The 13600-nt window shown below is 42.7% G+C and overlaps 1 protein-coding gene across 7 annotated transcripts in view; it reads left to right on the top strand.

The window, feature by feature from the left end:
• The window catches only part of INTS4 (integrator complex subunit 4), a 60725-nt gene extending 48082 nt beyond the window's left edge, over positions 1-12643 (top strand). For 6 of the 7 annotated variants that reach the window (XM_048840556.2, XM_048840547.2, XM_048840594.2 and 3 more), the window contains 6 exons: positions 266-325; positions 6468-6627; positions 6893-7036; positions 7895-8015; positions 9495-9684; positions 12407-12643. In XM_048840556.2, coding sequence (XP_048696513.1) covers positions 266-325; positions 6468-6627; positions 6893-7036; positions 7895-8015; positions 9495-9684; positions 12407-12419 — 688 coding nt within the window. In that variant the 3' untranslated portion in view covers positions 12420-12643. Of the gene's footprint in view, positions 1-265; positions 326-6467; positions 6628-6892; positions 7037-7894; positions 8016-9494 lie in introns of all 7 variants that reach the window. The other variant, XM_048840565.2, reaches the window with a different exon arrangement.
• Positions 12644-13600: the final 957 nt, after the last annotated feature.

Below are 13600 nucleotides of genomic sequence, written 5' to 3'. Positions count from 1 at the left end.
GGGAAGTCACTTAACCTATTTGCTTCTCAGTTTCCCATGTTACAATGGGAAGTTAATACTTTCTTCACAGAGGTAAAGACTCTGTTTAAACGCAAAGATTAATTTTATGAAACTGTCATGCTGGCCTCTCATCTTTAAGATCTTGCGCTTTCCACAAGCACAAGATGTTCCAAAATCTCTAGATACTTTTATCATGCTGGTAGGATTATAGCCAGTTTTTTAATTGGGGGAGAAAAATAAAAGGAACCTTTTATCTTCATTTCAGAGTGGAACCCCTTTTTGGAATGTGTGAAAATTTTTTACAGGAAGTGGATTCTTTTCAGAGGTGAGTGTCCCATTGCTCTTTCCCTTTCTATTAAAATATATAATCTCAAGAACATTGATACAAAATCCTTTCTCAAGAAAGCTGAAAATAAACATGTTATATGTAATTAATAATCTCAAATAGACTGTGTCAAACTACTCTTAAACTTTTAAGATATATGTAATTCTAAAAAATAAAAAAATCCAAAGTTGCATAGTATAGAAATATTCTGCTCTCGATCTACACAATGGGTTTCATCTTTGATATCTGGCTTTCTTTGCAGTTCTTATTGCCACCAATGAGATCTGTGCATATAGGGCCTGATCCTGCACTTATTGAACTCAATTAGATCAATTGTGTAGAATTGGGGTTTTAGCAAAAACAGAAAAGAACCATGTAAGGAGAGAATCACTGGGCAGTTCCAAAAACAGAATCTCTCCTTCCCCCCGTTTTCATTAATGAATGCACCATGTAGATTATTGAAAAGCTTCTTTTCTTCATTCTTTTCTTCATATCTTCATAAATGATCTGGAGGATGGTGTGGATTGCACTCTCAGCAAATTTGCGGATGATACTAAACTAGGAGGAGTGGTAGATACGGTGGCAGGTAGGGATAGGATACAGAGGGACCTAGACAAATTGGAGGATTGGGCCAAAAGAAATCTGATGAGGTTCAACAAGGATAAGTGCAGGGTCCTGCACTTAGGATGGAAGAACCCAATGCACCGCTACAGACTAGGGACCGAATGGCTAGGCAGCAGTTCTGCGGAAAAGGACCTAGGGGTGACAGTGGACGAGAAGCTGGATATGAGTCAACAGTGTGCCCTTGTTGCCAAGAAGGCCAATGGCATTTTGGGATGTATAAGTAGGGGCATAGCGAGCAGATCGAGGGACGTGATCGTTCCCCTCTATTCGACATTGGTGAGGCCTCATCTGGAGTACTGTGTCCAGTTTTGGGCCCCGCACTACAAGAAGGATATGGATAAATTGGAGAGAGTCCAGCGAAGGGCAACAAAAATGATTAGGGGTCTGGAACACATGACTTATGAGGAGAGGCTGAGGGAACTGGGATTGTTTAGTCTGCAGAAGAGAAGAATGGGGGTGGCGGGTGATTTGATAGCTGCTTTCAACTACCTGAGAGGTGGTTCCAAAGAGGATGGTTCTAGACTATTCTCAGTGGTAGAAGAGGACAGGACAAGGAGTAATGGTCTCAAGTTGCAGTGTGGGAGGTTTAGGTTGGATATTAGGAAAAACTTTTTCACTAGGAGAGTGGTGAAACACTGGAATGCGTTACCTAGGGAGGTGGTAGAATCTCCTTCCTTAGAAGTTTTTAAGGTCAGGCTTGACAAAGCCCTGGCTGGGATGATTTAATTGGGGATTGGTCCTGCTTTGAGCAGGGGGTTGGACTAGATGACCTCCTGAGGTCCCTTCCAACCCTGATATTCTATGATTCTTATGGCTTGTAGCAAATGCCCCAAGATCATAATCATCTCAGATTATTAGCTAACGGATTTAAAAATCTTCTGCAGTTTTTGGCTTCTAATAGGCTGACAGTTGATTTCTCCACTTTTTAATGTGGCTATCACTGTGGTATCTGTGATTGTCCATATGCATTCCACTTCTGGTGTGCATGTGCCAGATGAGATTTTTTGGAGCTTGGGGTTGTGCCTGGATGCCCTTGCTCACCACACACCCATGGGCATAAAAACAGAATGAGCCCAACTGTCCTTTAGTTCCTTGTTACCATCCATGGCTGCAAGACAGATCCCCTGCAATGTCCACTTCTCTGCACACTGTGCAACTTTACTGAGTACATATAATGGGGGGGAGGGGAGAAGACACTACATTATGTTACATTAGTGTGAACAAAACCCCTCTTATTAGTGTTATGGACTTCCCTGTATGGCTGCAATCAAGCCTTTTGGGTTCAAAACTTGCTCCTGTTTCTGCTCCTTCAAGATGATACAGAAAGTCAGAGAGGCTCATCTTAACTTTTTCTCCTGGATGCTCAGCAAGCACCGCTGCAGATATGGAGAAGAAGGGCCTACTGGGCCTGAACAGGCTTCCTCTGTGAGTGCTCTAGGAGGAACACCGGCAAGTGGAGGAGCACTTGCCCCAAGGAGTGGTTTCCTTTCCTTCACCAGATGGAGTCAGTCCTCTCTACTTCCACTCAACCTGATGGTTTCAAAACAGTTCAGAAACTTGTGTGTCATGTGGTAGGTAGAGTAGGAATGCCTGTGGAGGTATTGCAGGAGAAATAGCATAAGCTTCTTGACATTCTACTCTCCTCCATGCCCAGAAGGCTGGCCTTGCCAATTAATGTCGGAACCAGCAAAAAAAAATTATGATAGACCCTGGCATCTATAGCACCTTCCTCAAAAAAGGCAGATATGCACTATAAAATATCTTCAGGTGGGCTTGAATATTTTTATGTGCACCCAGTTTGTGGGACTTGGTAGTAGCAGCTGTGCATGAAAAATCCAGATAGCAGGGACCCCCAAAAGTGCCTCAAAGAGAAGGATCTGAAAAAATCAGATTTACCTGGTAGAAAAAATAATCCCATTGAGCCTGCAAATTACCAGGTGTTCTTGTCAAAAGTAGATTTACATTAATTGGGACAAGGCATCACAATTGACTGAACACTTTCCTCAAGAAAATAGGGAGGAACTGTTATCTCTTGTAGCTGAGGGACATCGGGTGGCTTATGTATCACTGCAGGCAGCATTAGATACTTCGGATACTGCAGCATGCTCAATAGCCACCTTCATTGCCATGCACAAGAGTTCATGGTTACAGTCTTCTAGAATACTGAGGGAGGTCCAGACAACAGCTGAGGACCTCTTATTTGAAGGCTGTGACCTGTTCAGTGCTAGAACTGATGAAGTCCTGCGGTCTCTGAAAGATTTGAGAGCCACTGAGTCTCAAAGATTTGAGAGCCACTCCTTGAGTCTGCATGCCAGCCCCTAAGCATATTGGGTAACAAAACTTCTCTAGACAAAGGCCCTCCGCATGTTACAGTAGAGCCTCAGAGTTACGAACCACAGAGTTACGAACTGACCAATCAACTGCACCCCTCATTTGGAACCGGAAGTACGGAGTCAGGCAGCAGAAGAGATCAAAACAAAAACAAAAAAAGCAAGTACAGTACTGTGTTAAATGGAAACTACTTTTAAAAAAAAAAAAAGGAAGGCAGCCTTTTTCTTCTGCATAGTAAAGGTTCAAAGCTGTATTAAGTCAATGTTCAGTTATAAACTTTTGAAAGAACAACCAAGATATTTTGTTCAGCGTTACGAACATTTCAGAGTTCTGAACAATTTCCATTCCCGAGGTGTTCGTAATTCTGAGGTTCTCCTGTATAATTGACAAAGATCATCAGAGCCACTGAGGAAGAAGCAGAAGGCCTGCTGCCTCTTCCTCTGCTATTGCACACAGCATGTCCCCTTACAGCAACAAGATTAAAGCTCTTGACAGCAGCATCACAGAGCTTTGGAGGATCTGTACCCTTTCCCACCTGCCACCCCTTCTAAATCTGAGAGCACTGGAAAGAGTTGCTTCTGGAATTCAGAGGGGAGATGGGTTTTATGCACATTATTTTCTAGTCCCAAAGAAGGTGGGCTGTCATCCCATGCCACACTGAAGATCTCTCAGCAAGTTCGTCCATCATTTCAAATTGAGGATAGTAACTGTCGTTTCCATAATCCCATCCTTGGATCCCCAAGACTGGTTCGCTGCTCTCTATTTACAAGACACATACTTTCACATATCAGTGCATCCAGCACACAGAAAATACCTGAGATTCCAAGTGGACGCTTTCCACTACCAGTACAGTGTTCTGCCCTTTGGTCTTTCAACAACACCCGGGGTATTCATCAAGCGCTTGGCAGTCATGGCAGCTTACCTCAGGAGACAAGGGATCCCAATATATCCGCACGTTGACAATTGTCTCATTCAAGGAAGGTCACCACAGCAGGTGGTTGATTCCTTTCACCTGATCCTACATCTTTTCACCACACTGAATTTCAGGATCAACAAAGAAACGTTGTCACTGTTGCTGACCAAGAGAATGGCGTTTGTGGGGGCAGTGCTAGATTCCATATTGGCAAAGGCTTCTCTGTGTCACAGGGGAGATTCAGGACCAAGGAAGATCTCATCAACCAGCTGTAGGCTCACCCCCAAATGTCAGTAAGAATTTGCCTCGGACTCCTGCGTCACATGGCTTCCTGCACTTACATCACATAGCATACTAGACGCCTCTCATGAAAGGGTAGTTGAAATCTTTATATTTACGCAGCAGAGATCACTCCCCCAAGGAGTCCTCTCATTCAGTTGATGGAAACACTCTCTGCTGCTGTGCAAAAGAGTACTATTTTCTCCAACTCTGCCAACCAGGATGCTGGTTACAGATGCCTCAGTGTTGTTTTTGGGAGCTCACCTTAAACCACCTTCAGAGCTAGGGCTTCTGGATTGCCAAAGAATCTCATCTGCACAAAAATGTTCCAGAATGTAGAGCTATTTGTCTAGTGTGCATGGCATTCCTACCCATGCTACAAGGACGATCAGTACAGATGATAGATAACACATAGCAATGCTTTATGTGAACAGCCAAGGAGGAGCATGGTCATCTCTGCTTTGCCAAGAAGCTGGTTAATCTCTTGAACTGATGCATTCATCACCAAATCATGCCAGTAGGTATGCATCTACCAGGCTTGCAGAACTTCCTTGCTAATGGATCATCATATAATTGATCCTGCAGAGCATCTTCCATAGGTGGGGATACCCAACAGTAGACCCATTTGCTTCAGACTGGAACAAGAAATGCCAAACATTCTGCTCATGGTGCGGTCTGTGCCCAGGCTCCCTGTCAGATGCTTTACTCATCTCGTGGACTCCAGGGATAACTTGTGGCTTCCAAGATCCTGTTACTATCAAGAAAACTCAAACAATTCAACAGTAATAATCATGCTACCACTAACTTGACCCTGGCAGTTTCAGTATTCAGACTGAATGAACCTGTTAACTCAGCCCCCGACAACATTACCTGTCTTGCCACATGTGATCTCTCAGAACAGAGGTCAGCTCTTACATCCAGGCCTAGCATTGTTGCATCTGATAGCGTGGTTAACTACTATTAAAAGAAGCTGCTCAGCTGAGGTCTGGAACATATTGGTGCGTAGCAGAAAGTACTCTACTAAACTGACCTGCACAGGAAAACAGAAGAGGTTCTCTATTTGGGCAGCACAACACTGTTTCCTTTAGAAATCCTAATTCCTATTTATTTGTTATCCCGAAAGCATTCAGAGCTATCCATTAACTCTATAAGGATACGTTTAGAGCAGTATCAGCACATCTTCCTATTCAGAGTCACACCATTTTTTCCCACCACCCGGCAATAACTAGATTCTTTAAGGACCATATTCATGTGTCTCTTCCTGCCCTCCCCCATTCCTTTCGTGGAATCTTAATATAGTCTTAGTTTGGTTAATGGAGCCTGCTTTTGAGCCCCCTAGAAATGTGTTCTGTTTAATATCCATTTATGAAAATTGCCTTTTTTGCAGCTGTAATAGCAGATTGAAGGCTAGAGGAAATTCAGGCCCTCATGGCTGGTCCAGTCCAAAAGACAGTGACCCTTAAGCCTCATCCTAGGTTTTTTATTAAAATCGTCTTTGATTTTTCATTTGAATCAGATGTTCTTTCTTACACCCCATGCCAACCAAGGGGAAGCCAAACTGCTCACCCTTGATGTAGTTAGGGTTATTTCCTATTACCTTGACAGAAAAGACCATTCACAGAAGCTCCCCTAAGAGATTTGTAGCATTTGCTGATAGGGTGAAATGTCAGGCAGTATCTACCCAGCGACTGGTTTAAATGACTATCTAGTTGCATTAGGTCATGCGATGACTTAGCTAGATTAGATCCACACAGACAGGTTAGAGCCCGCTTGGGCCCAGGCAGCTTCTCTGAGAAGCATACCAATTTTTTCTAATGCTGAAACCAAGCTTGAAACTTGTCCATTTATTCTGATATTTTTAGAATGTTTCTGTTGTCATGATAGAGGTAATAAGGTAAAGCTGAAGCAATAAGTGGTTTGACTGAGCAGCAGAGTCTCATTGAATGACTGTAATAAGCATTTGATTTTTGTTCAATATATTTTTAACACGCACAGATGTTTTATTTCTGAACTGCCCCATATGCAAGACAGCTTTGTGGATAAGCTGCTGGATTTAATGCCCAGACTTGTGACCTCCAAGCCTTCAGAAGCGGTGAAGATCCTGCAAACAACGCTACGCCAGAGCACCTTCCTTCACCTTCCTCTCCCAGAGCAGGTCAGTAATCCATAGAGGAATGAAGAGCAGCCCCAGGTTCTAGAGTTAACCCTGTCCTGGTGGAGCAGGAGGCTTTTATGGCCTATTCGGCTGGCTAGTTATGAGGGATATTTCTTCAGATATTGCACAGTGTTTCTAGGACTGTCCTCAAAAAGTTAAGGAGCTTGAATAATTTTTAGATAGTGTCAGGAATTTTTAAAAGTTTACATCGTGTTTTCTTAGCTGTTTGTCTTGTCCTTTCCACCCTCCTCCCTTTTCCTCCCAGATCCACAGAGCTACTGCAGCTATTATTGAACCTGCTGGCGAATCTGATAACCCTTTGAGGTTTACGTCAGGACTAGTGGTGGCATTGGATGTCGATGCAACTCTGGAACACGTGCAAGACCCTCAGAGCACAGTTAAAGTTCAGGTAATGACTGATCCTTCCTAAAGGGAAACAAGAAAGTAAAGTCTTTGAAGAGACGTTTGCATTTTCCCTTGATGCGCACCATAGCAATATTAGTATTTCTAAATTATAAATAATTGTGTACTTTAGTAGCAGTGAGGAATTTTTTTGTGTAGCTAAACACAACAGTACATTTAGAGACTGGCCTGACCCACAGAGTCCAGATCTTCACTTACCCAGAGATGGTAAGGGTTTGGTTTGAGCCCATCTCTTCTTACATAACAAATATGTATGATGTGTCGGATCACAACACTGGTCTGTCAGGAACACTGTCATGCCGCTCTCAGATTGCAGACTCTTCAGATGGTGCCACCTTTTGTATTCAAAAAGCACCTAGCACATTGTGGACATTAGCAGAAACAACTAATAAACGCCAATAGAAAAATCTGTACATCCCAGTGGGATGAATGAAATTATGGAAGCGGAAGATGCTCTTCTCAAGTGTGTATATATAAAGATATAAGCCCATTGCTCTCCTTTGAGATAAGTAACTAAACTGCAGGAAGGGAATTATTTTTTTAAATGTCACCAAGAGGATGCGTGTGGAGTGATACTAAGTAGATTATATAGCCCTACAAAGTGTTCACTACTGGACGGTTACCCCCGTGTTTGGTGCAGGGGAGAGTGCCACCTTCACTGTATCTTTTGTATACCATGGTCCTGAATGGCTGGTGTACAGCCAGTTAAACTAGAGGATATGGAATCTCATCAACAAGGTAGGCTATGCATTCCTGCCTTCCTAGTGGTAGCCAAAAAGTACCCCCATAATGTGTAAATTCCAAGTACAGTAAATGTTGGATTGTTTTGCCTCTTTTTCCATAGGTATTATATCCAGATGGACAGGCACAGTTAATCCACCCTAAACCAGCTGACTTTCGAAATCCTGGTCCTGGAAGGCACAGATTGATAACTCAGGTTTACCTTTCTCATACTGCCTGGACAGGTAAGGAATAATCCGTGTGAGTTCATATGCTTAAATGTTGCTGTATCTTTATAAAGAGGAATGTATCTTGTTCTGCCTCAGTGATTTGGTACATAGAGTGCAGCTCACACACAGGAGAGAACCTTTCTGGGGGGTTTCTGTGGATTCTGCAATTGCCATTGCCTTCTCCCACTGAGCTTCCACATCCATGAGGAATCTCCTTCGTATCCGCTTGACCCTGTAGGTACTTGCACTCCTCTGGGTGACTGATACTATTGTTAATTAACCAGAGGGGCTGCTGTTTGACACAACACCTTCACGGACCTTATAGCCTTTAGAATGGGACACCAGAAGCTAAACTGGGGTCACCCCTCTCAGCACAGAGCATTGGCCCAAGACCTCAGAATGTACTGAGATCCTAGAAGACCGGAGAAGGGCTAACGTAGTGCCTGTAAAAGGGGGAAAAGGAGGAGCCAGGGAACTATAGACAGTCAGCCTGACCTCAGTACCTGGGAAGATTAAATCTCAGGAAAAATCTCCTCACTGTAAGAACAGTAGGACAGACACCTAGGGAAGCTGTGGAAGCTCCTTCACTGGAGGTTTTCAAAAGGAGGCTGGAGCCATCTGTCTTGGATGGTTTAGACACAACAAATCCTGCATCTTGGCAGGGGATTAAACTAGATGATCCTTGTGGTCCTTTCTCACCCTTTGGTTCTAGGATTCTCCTATTCTAATTTAAATGCAAGCAGTTGTGTTAAAATGATCCTAGTAATTCGTTGGTCGAGGTCATGGCAGACAACTTCTGGAACTGTGTGTACCCTACGTAGTAAATGTACGGCTGATTTATGTTTACACTTTTCTATCCCAGGGGTTCTCAACCTTTTTCTTTCTGAGCCCCCCCCACCCCCTCCCCAATCTATTAAAAACTCCGTGGCCCACCAGTGCCGCCACAACTGGTTTTCTGCATATAAAAGCCAGGGCTGGCGTAAGGGGGTAACAAGCAGGGCAATTGCTTGGGGCTCCATGCCACAGCGGGCCCCACAAAGCTAAGTTGCTAGGACTTTGACATCAGCCCCAGGTGGCAGTGCTCGGGTCCCTGGGATTCAGTTCTGAACAGTGGGGCTTCGGCTTTCTGCCCTGGGCTCCAGTGAGTCTAACACTGGATCTGCTTGGTGGACCCCCTGAAACCTGCTCGTGGCCCCCAAAACCCTGGTTGAGAACTGCTGCTCTATGCCATATAAAAAGGCATTTATCCCTGATGAGATCTGCGAGTTTGATATTAATGTTCACTATTACTTGGCTTTTCATTTGCAAAGTGCTTCAGCAACTGGCAATACGGGGCTCTCGTGTCTAGACCACCAGCACAGAGGTTGGATGTGTCCAATGTCTGACACCAATACAAGATCAATCATATGAAAATTCACTTTCTGTTTGGTATTTTGTTGTCCAGTAATCTGCTGACTGTGTATTACATGAGTTAGTTTGTTTTTTTCTTTTCAGAGCCATGTCAGATTGAAGTGAGGTTACTACTGGCATACAACTCCAGTAGGAGCAAGGCGTCCACTAGACTCTCAAAATCCACCTGGATTGACAGCATGGAGGCTCTTCCACCATCTGAATGTGGCATTGAGGGAACCATAGCATTCAGCAAACCTGTCAAAGTGTATATAATGCCCAAACCTGCCAGACGGTGAAGTCAATCACTAATAGACTTTATTTGCGGGATTGTTGGGTTATATGTAAACAAATTGCTATGTTCAAGATAGTGAATCAGACCAAAACAGTGTTACCTTTTAAATAAATTAAAAAAAAAGGGTACATCAGAAGAAGACAAAATAACGAATGGCATCCCCTATCAAAAAGCTGGTTGATTTTTATAAAATGTACCAGATTTTGCAGATGGTTGTGAATGGTTACATTGAATACACAAATGGTTACAGTCAATACACAGACATTTCTAAATCAAAGCAGCAAAAACAAGACAATTCCTAATTAAGATTGGCATTCCCTCCATTAATATTCTCACTGGGCCAAATTTTGCAGTCCTTAGTTCCTACCTAGGCAAAACACCCAGTGGCTTCCATGGGAGATTTTTCCTGAGTGAGTGGTAGATACAGCTGGCAATATTTATTATGCAAATCTATAGTAAAGATGTAGATGTGTATTACAGTCTTATGACAATGATAAATCAGGCAGAGTTTTAGGAATGTCTAGAATGTGTATTTGTGCATTGGTCCTTGTATGTCCAGTAAAAATCCTTCTCTAAAGAGCTGTCATCCTGGTGCAGGAGGTACTTAGTTATATAACTTGGGCTGGCTTAAACATTGTGCACCGTATTGAAGTTAGTGGCATTGCATGGAATATTAATCCATGCCACGTTTGGGGTGTTGTCTGTTTTTAAAACAAAAAATCTGTCACCAACAATGAGACTTTATTTTGCATACTTAGGTTGGTTACCTAACTTAGCAATGCAACAGCCGTGTAAAATCAGTGACTTACTTTCCTTTCCCTAACATGACAGGGAGGCAATATATATTTACCCAGTGAACTTAAACTCTTCTTCTCAACTTTGTTTTGTGTCTCTCCGTATGAAGAATGTGTGCCAGTGGCCCAGGCTTCAGAGTTAATAGCTGTTTTGTTCCAGTATAATGCAGACTGTTGCTGGAATCTTGTGCTGAGCTTATCCTGCTATGGTTAGATAACTAGCCTTTTAGTTTGTGCAACTCTGCATCAGTGTTGATAGTCAAAGGTGTTATACGAATAAAATAATAACCAGCAGGATCTTATTAAAGGGAAAAAGGCAAAATGCCACATTTATTGTAAGTACAGAAAGAATCATAGTAAGCAGTTAGTTATAGCTATAACATTCCATTCAATTTCATAATTATTCTCACACACACATACACACTCTGCAAGGTTGTTATCATAGTTACCAGCCTTAGAGTTGCTCATGCCAAGCCACTGGCCAGGGGGCCTGGACATGAGGAGGGAGCAGGGCCTTGTCTGATGCTCCTGGAAGTTGGTTTGCAGAATCAGACCCCAAAGTTCTCACTTTCTAGAGTCCATTTTTATAAGAATTTCTTCCTATGCCAGTCTATGGGCATTGCTTCATCATGCTGTTGCTGAATCAATCAGCAGATGGCACATTCCTGATGGTGCCGTGCTGCTGATGTTATCTTGTTCTTTGGTTCTCCCATTCTTGAGGCTGCTGGGTGGATTCCAGTCTGCCCTCCGGGGGTCCTCTAGTTATTTCCACTTGACGCCTTCTTCAGCCGATGGACACTGGATTCTTAGGCTGGTGCCTCCCTGATCATTCAGTTATTATCCACACCAAGCATCCATCCACATACATCCTCTATCTCTATTTTAATCACAATTGTAAACAAAGCAAGATGAATACAACAAAAGGACGGGGAGTCTCTGGGTGCTGTTTCTGTTGTTACAGAGTATTGCTTGGAGTCTCTCTCTGTGTGAGTAGTTGTCGTTTCAAAGAATTGCTTTGAGAACAGATTTTGTCTTAGAATGTACTAACACAATTAGTAGCTTGCAGGTTTCACACATAGAGGTAGAGAAACAGTACCAAAAACCAAGAGACCTCTTGATTAGTAATACCCTGGAATTTAAACTATGGGGAATCAAACTCATTTGTGATTTTAATACAGAACTTCTTTAATATGATCCAACAAAGGAACTCTAAGATCTGCTTTAGTAGCTGGTCATAGTCAGTTAAGTGCTACTGAGCTACGTTGTGCCTATCCTTTGAGCAGGTACGCAAGTGGTGGAATCAAAGGCATAAGGAGATTTACCTAAGGGACAGGCACAGTTTGCAACCCTTCAGTCAAGGAGCAGGAGGATTGTTCTTGGCTCGTGTCCACTGCCCCATGCTCTGGGAGGTGCTATACCTGCCTGAGAGATGCTTCTGTTGGGAAGGTGTCTCTGCACCGCTCTGTAACACAGGGCTGTGCCTCCTGTGATTTCCAGCTGTGTCGGATAGGAGTTACTGGAAGCACTTAGCCCAATAGCCAAATGTTGCCTGTGTTCATCAGTTATTTGTAAAAATGTGCATTTGTAGCAAGTAAACTGAATTGTTAAGAGATGCTTTTTCACTTGCATACAAATTAACATAAATAATTTTGCATAAAATACCCTTTAAGCGTGCTTTTCTACAATAAAACTGAAAACCCCAACCTAGCCAGTTTCTATTTATTATAATAGTTAACATGTATTGTTGTAGGGGTTTGTGCTAATGATGAGAGGTCACTACTTGTTTAGACTAAGATATTGGCATGCTTCAGGAGTTGAGGCACGAAGCCAAATGCCTGTAACCACTCAGCTGTATTAGGTATTCCTGAATTAAACCTCACTTCATAACATTATTGCTCTTACAAATTGTTTTTATATTTCACCTTTAGGGCCCTGGTTTGAAAACAGCCTGCGTCTGTAGCAACAGAGTTACCAGCTAACTGCTGTATGGCGGCCTAAGTTCAGTTCCCAGCGGACAGGGTTTGATGTACATCTCTTATTATGAAGCTGTATCCTGGGCAAATTCTTGATGTATTGAGCTACCTCCTTATGGATGTTCTTACACTTGTTTTACACTTCGGCAATATTTGTATAGTTTGTCATCCCAATAAAAAATTTGGATTCAATTTATGTCCATATTATAAAAGCCACCACAATTGATACCCTTTCTGGCAGTCAGAGCTGAGAATCCAAGGACTGAATGAGCCATGGAGAGTGAAGTACCCGATCAACCTTAAAAGCTGTCCTGCCATGTAAGGGTGAAGCCTGTTGTTGGGCAATAGAAGGAAGCTTTTGACAGCTACTGCCTCTTTCATATAAACCATCGTGTTCCATTGTTAGTGAGATGCCTTGCAGGAGTACTGTATTTAGAAAGGGGGAAAAAAACGTTATTTTGTTGTTCTGGGGCTAAGAAGTTCTGAGCTATGGATAGCCAACTGGTTTAGGACCATTGATTAATCAGGTTCTCTCTTCTGGAAATGTCATATTGTAAATGGAGAGCTGGGCATCCTTTTCTTATCGCTAAGCATTGTAATGAAAATGTTCTGATTAACTCAAGGAAGGTAATGACATGATGGAGAATCCCTTATTCTTACGTTGGGCTAATGTTAACAGTCTGCTACATGGTATGTAAAATATGAGACCAAAGTGTCCTTTCCTTCCCTCCCTTGCCCATCTTGGTAAGGAACAAGGGTCAGATTTTCAAAGGTATTTAAGCACTTAGGAATGCAGATAGGTGCCTAGTGGGATATACAAAACGCACCGAATATGTCTCTTTAAGCACCTAAATATCTTTGAAAATCTGGCCCTGAAAGACATTGGCAAAACTACGGATCTGTAAAATCATAAAACTTCAGAAGGAGAATTAAGATCCAATAGTTTTGTTTCCTTGCTTCCCACTGTATGTTCTCCAGTTCTGAATGATTCGACCAATGGGGCTTCCCCTGTCCTTGTGAGATTATTCCTTTTAGTCCTTAAAGTCTTCCTGGTGCTCATCTTCTATTTTTCTTTCATTTCATTACTCCTAGTTCCACCTCATTGCAAAATCCTAAGGAATTCTCTCTCTTGGGTGTCTTCTGCCATTC

The sequence above is a fragment of the Caretta caretta genome, chromosome 1, assembly GCF_965140235.1.
Source record: "Caretta caretta isolate rCarCar2 chromosome 1, rCarCar1.hap1, whole genome shotgun sequence".
In the NCBI taxonomy this organism is placed as follows: Eukaryota; Metazoa; Chordata; order Testudines; family Cheloniidae; genus Caretta; species Caretta caretta.
Note: the sequence above shows the minus strand (reverse complement) of the source record. Positions and strands in the feature narration are given on the sequence as shown.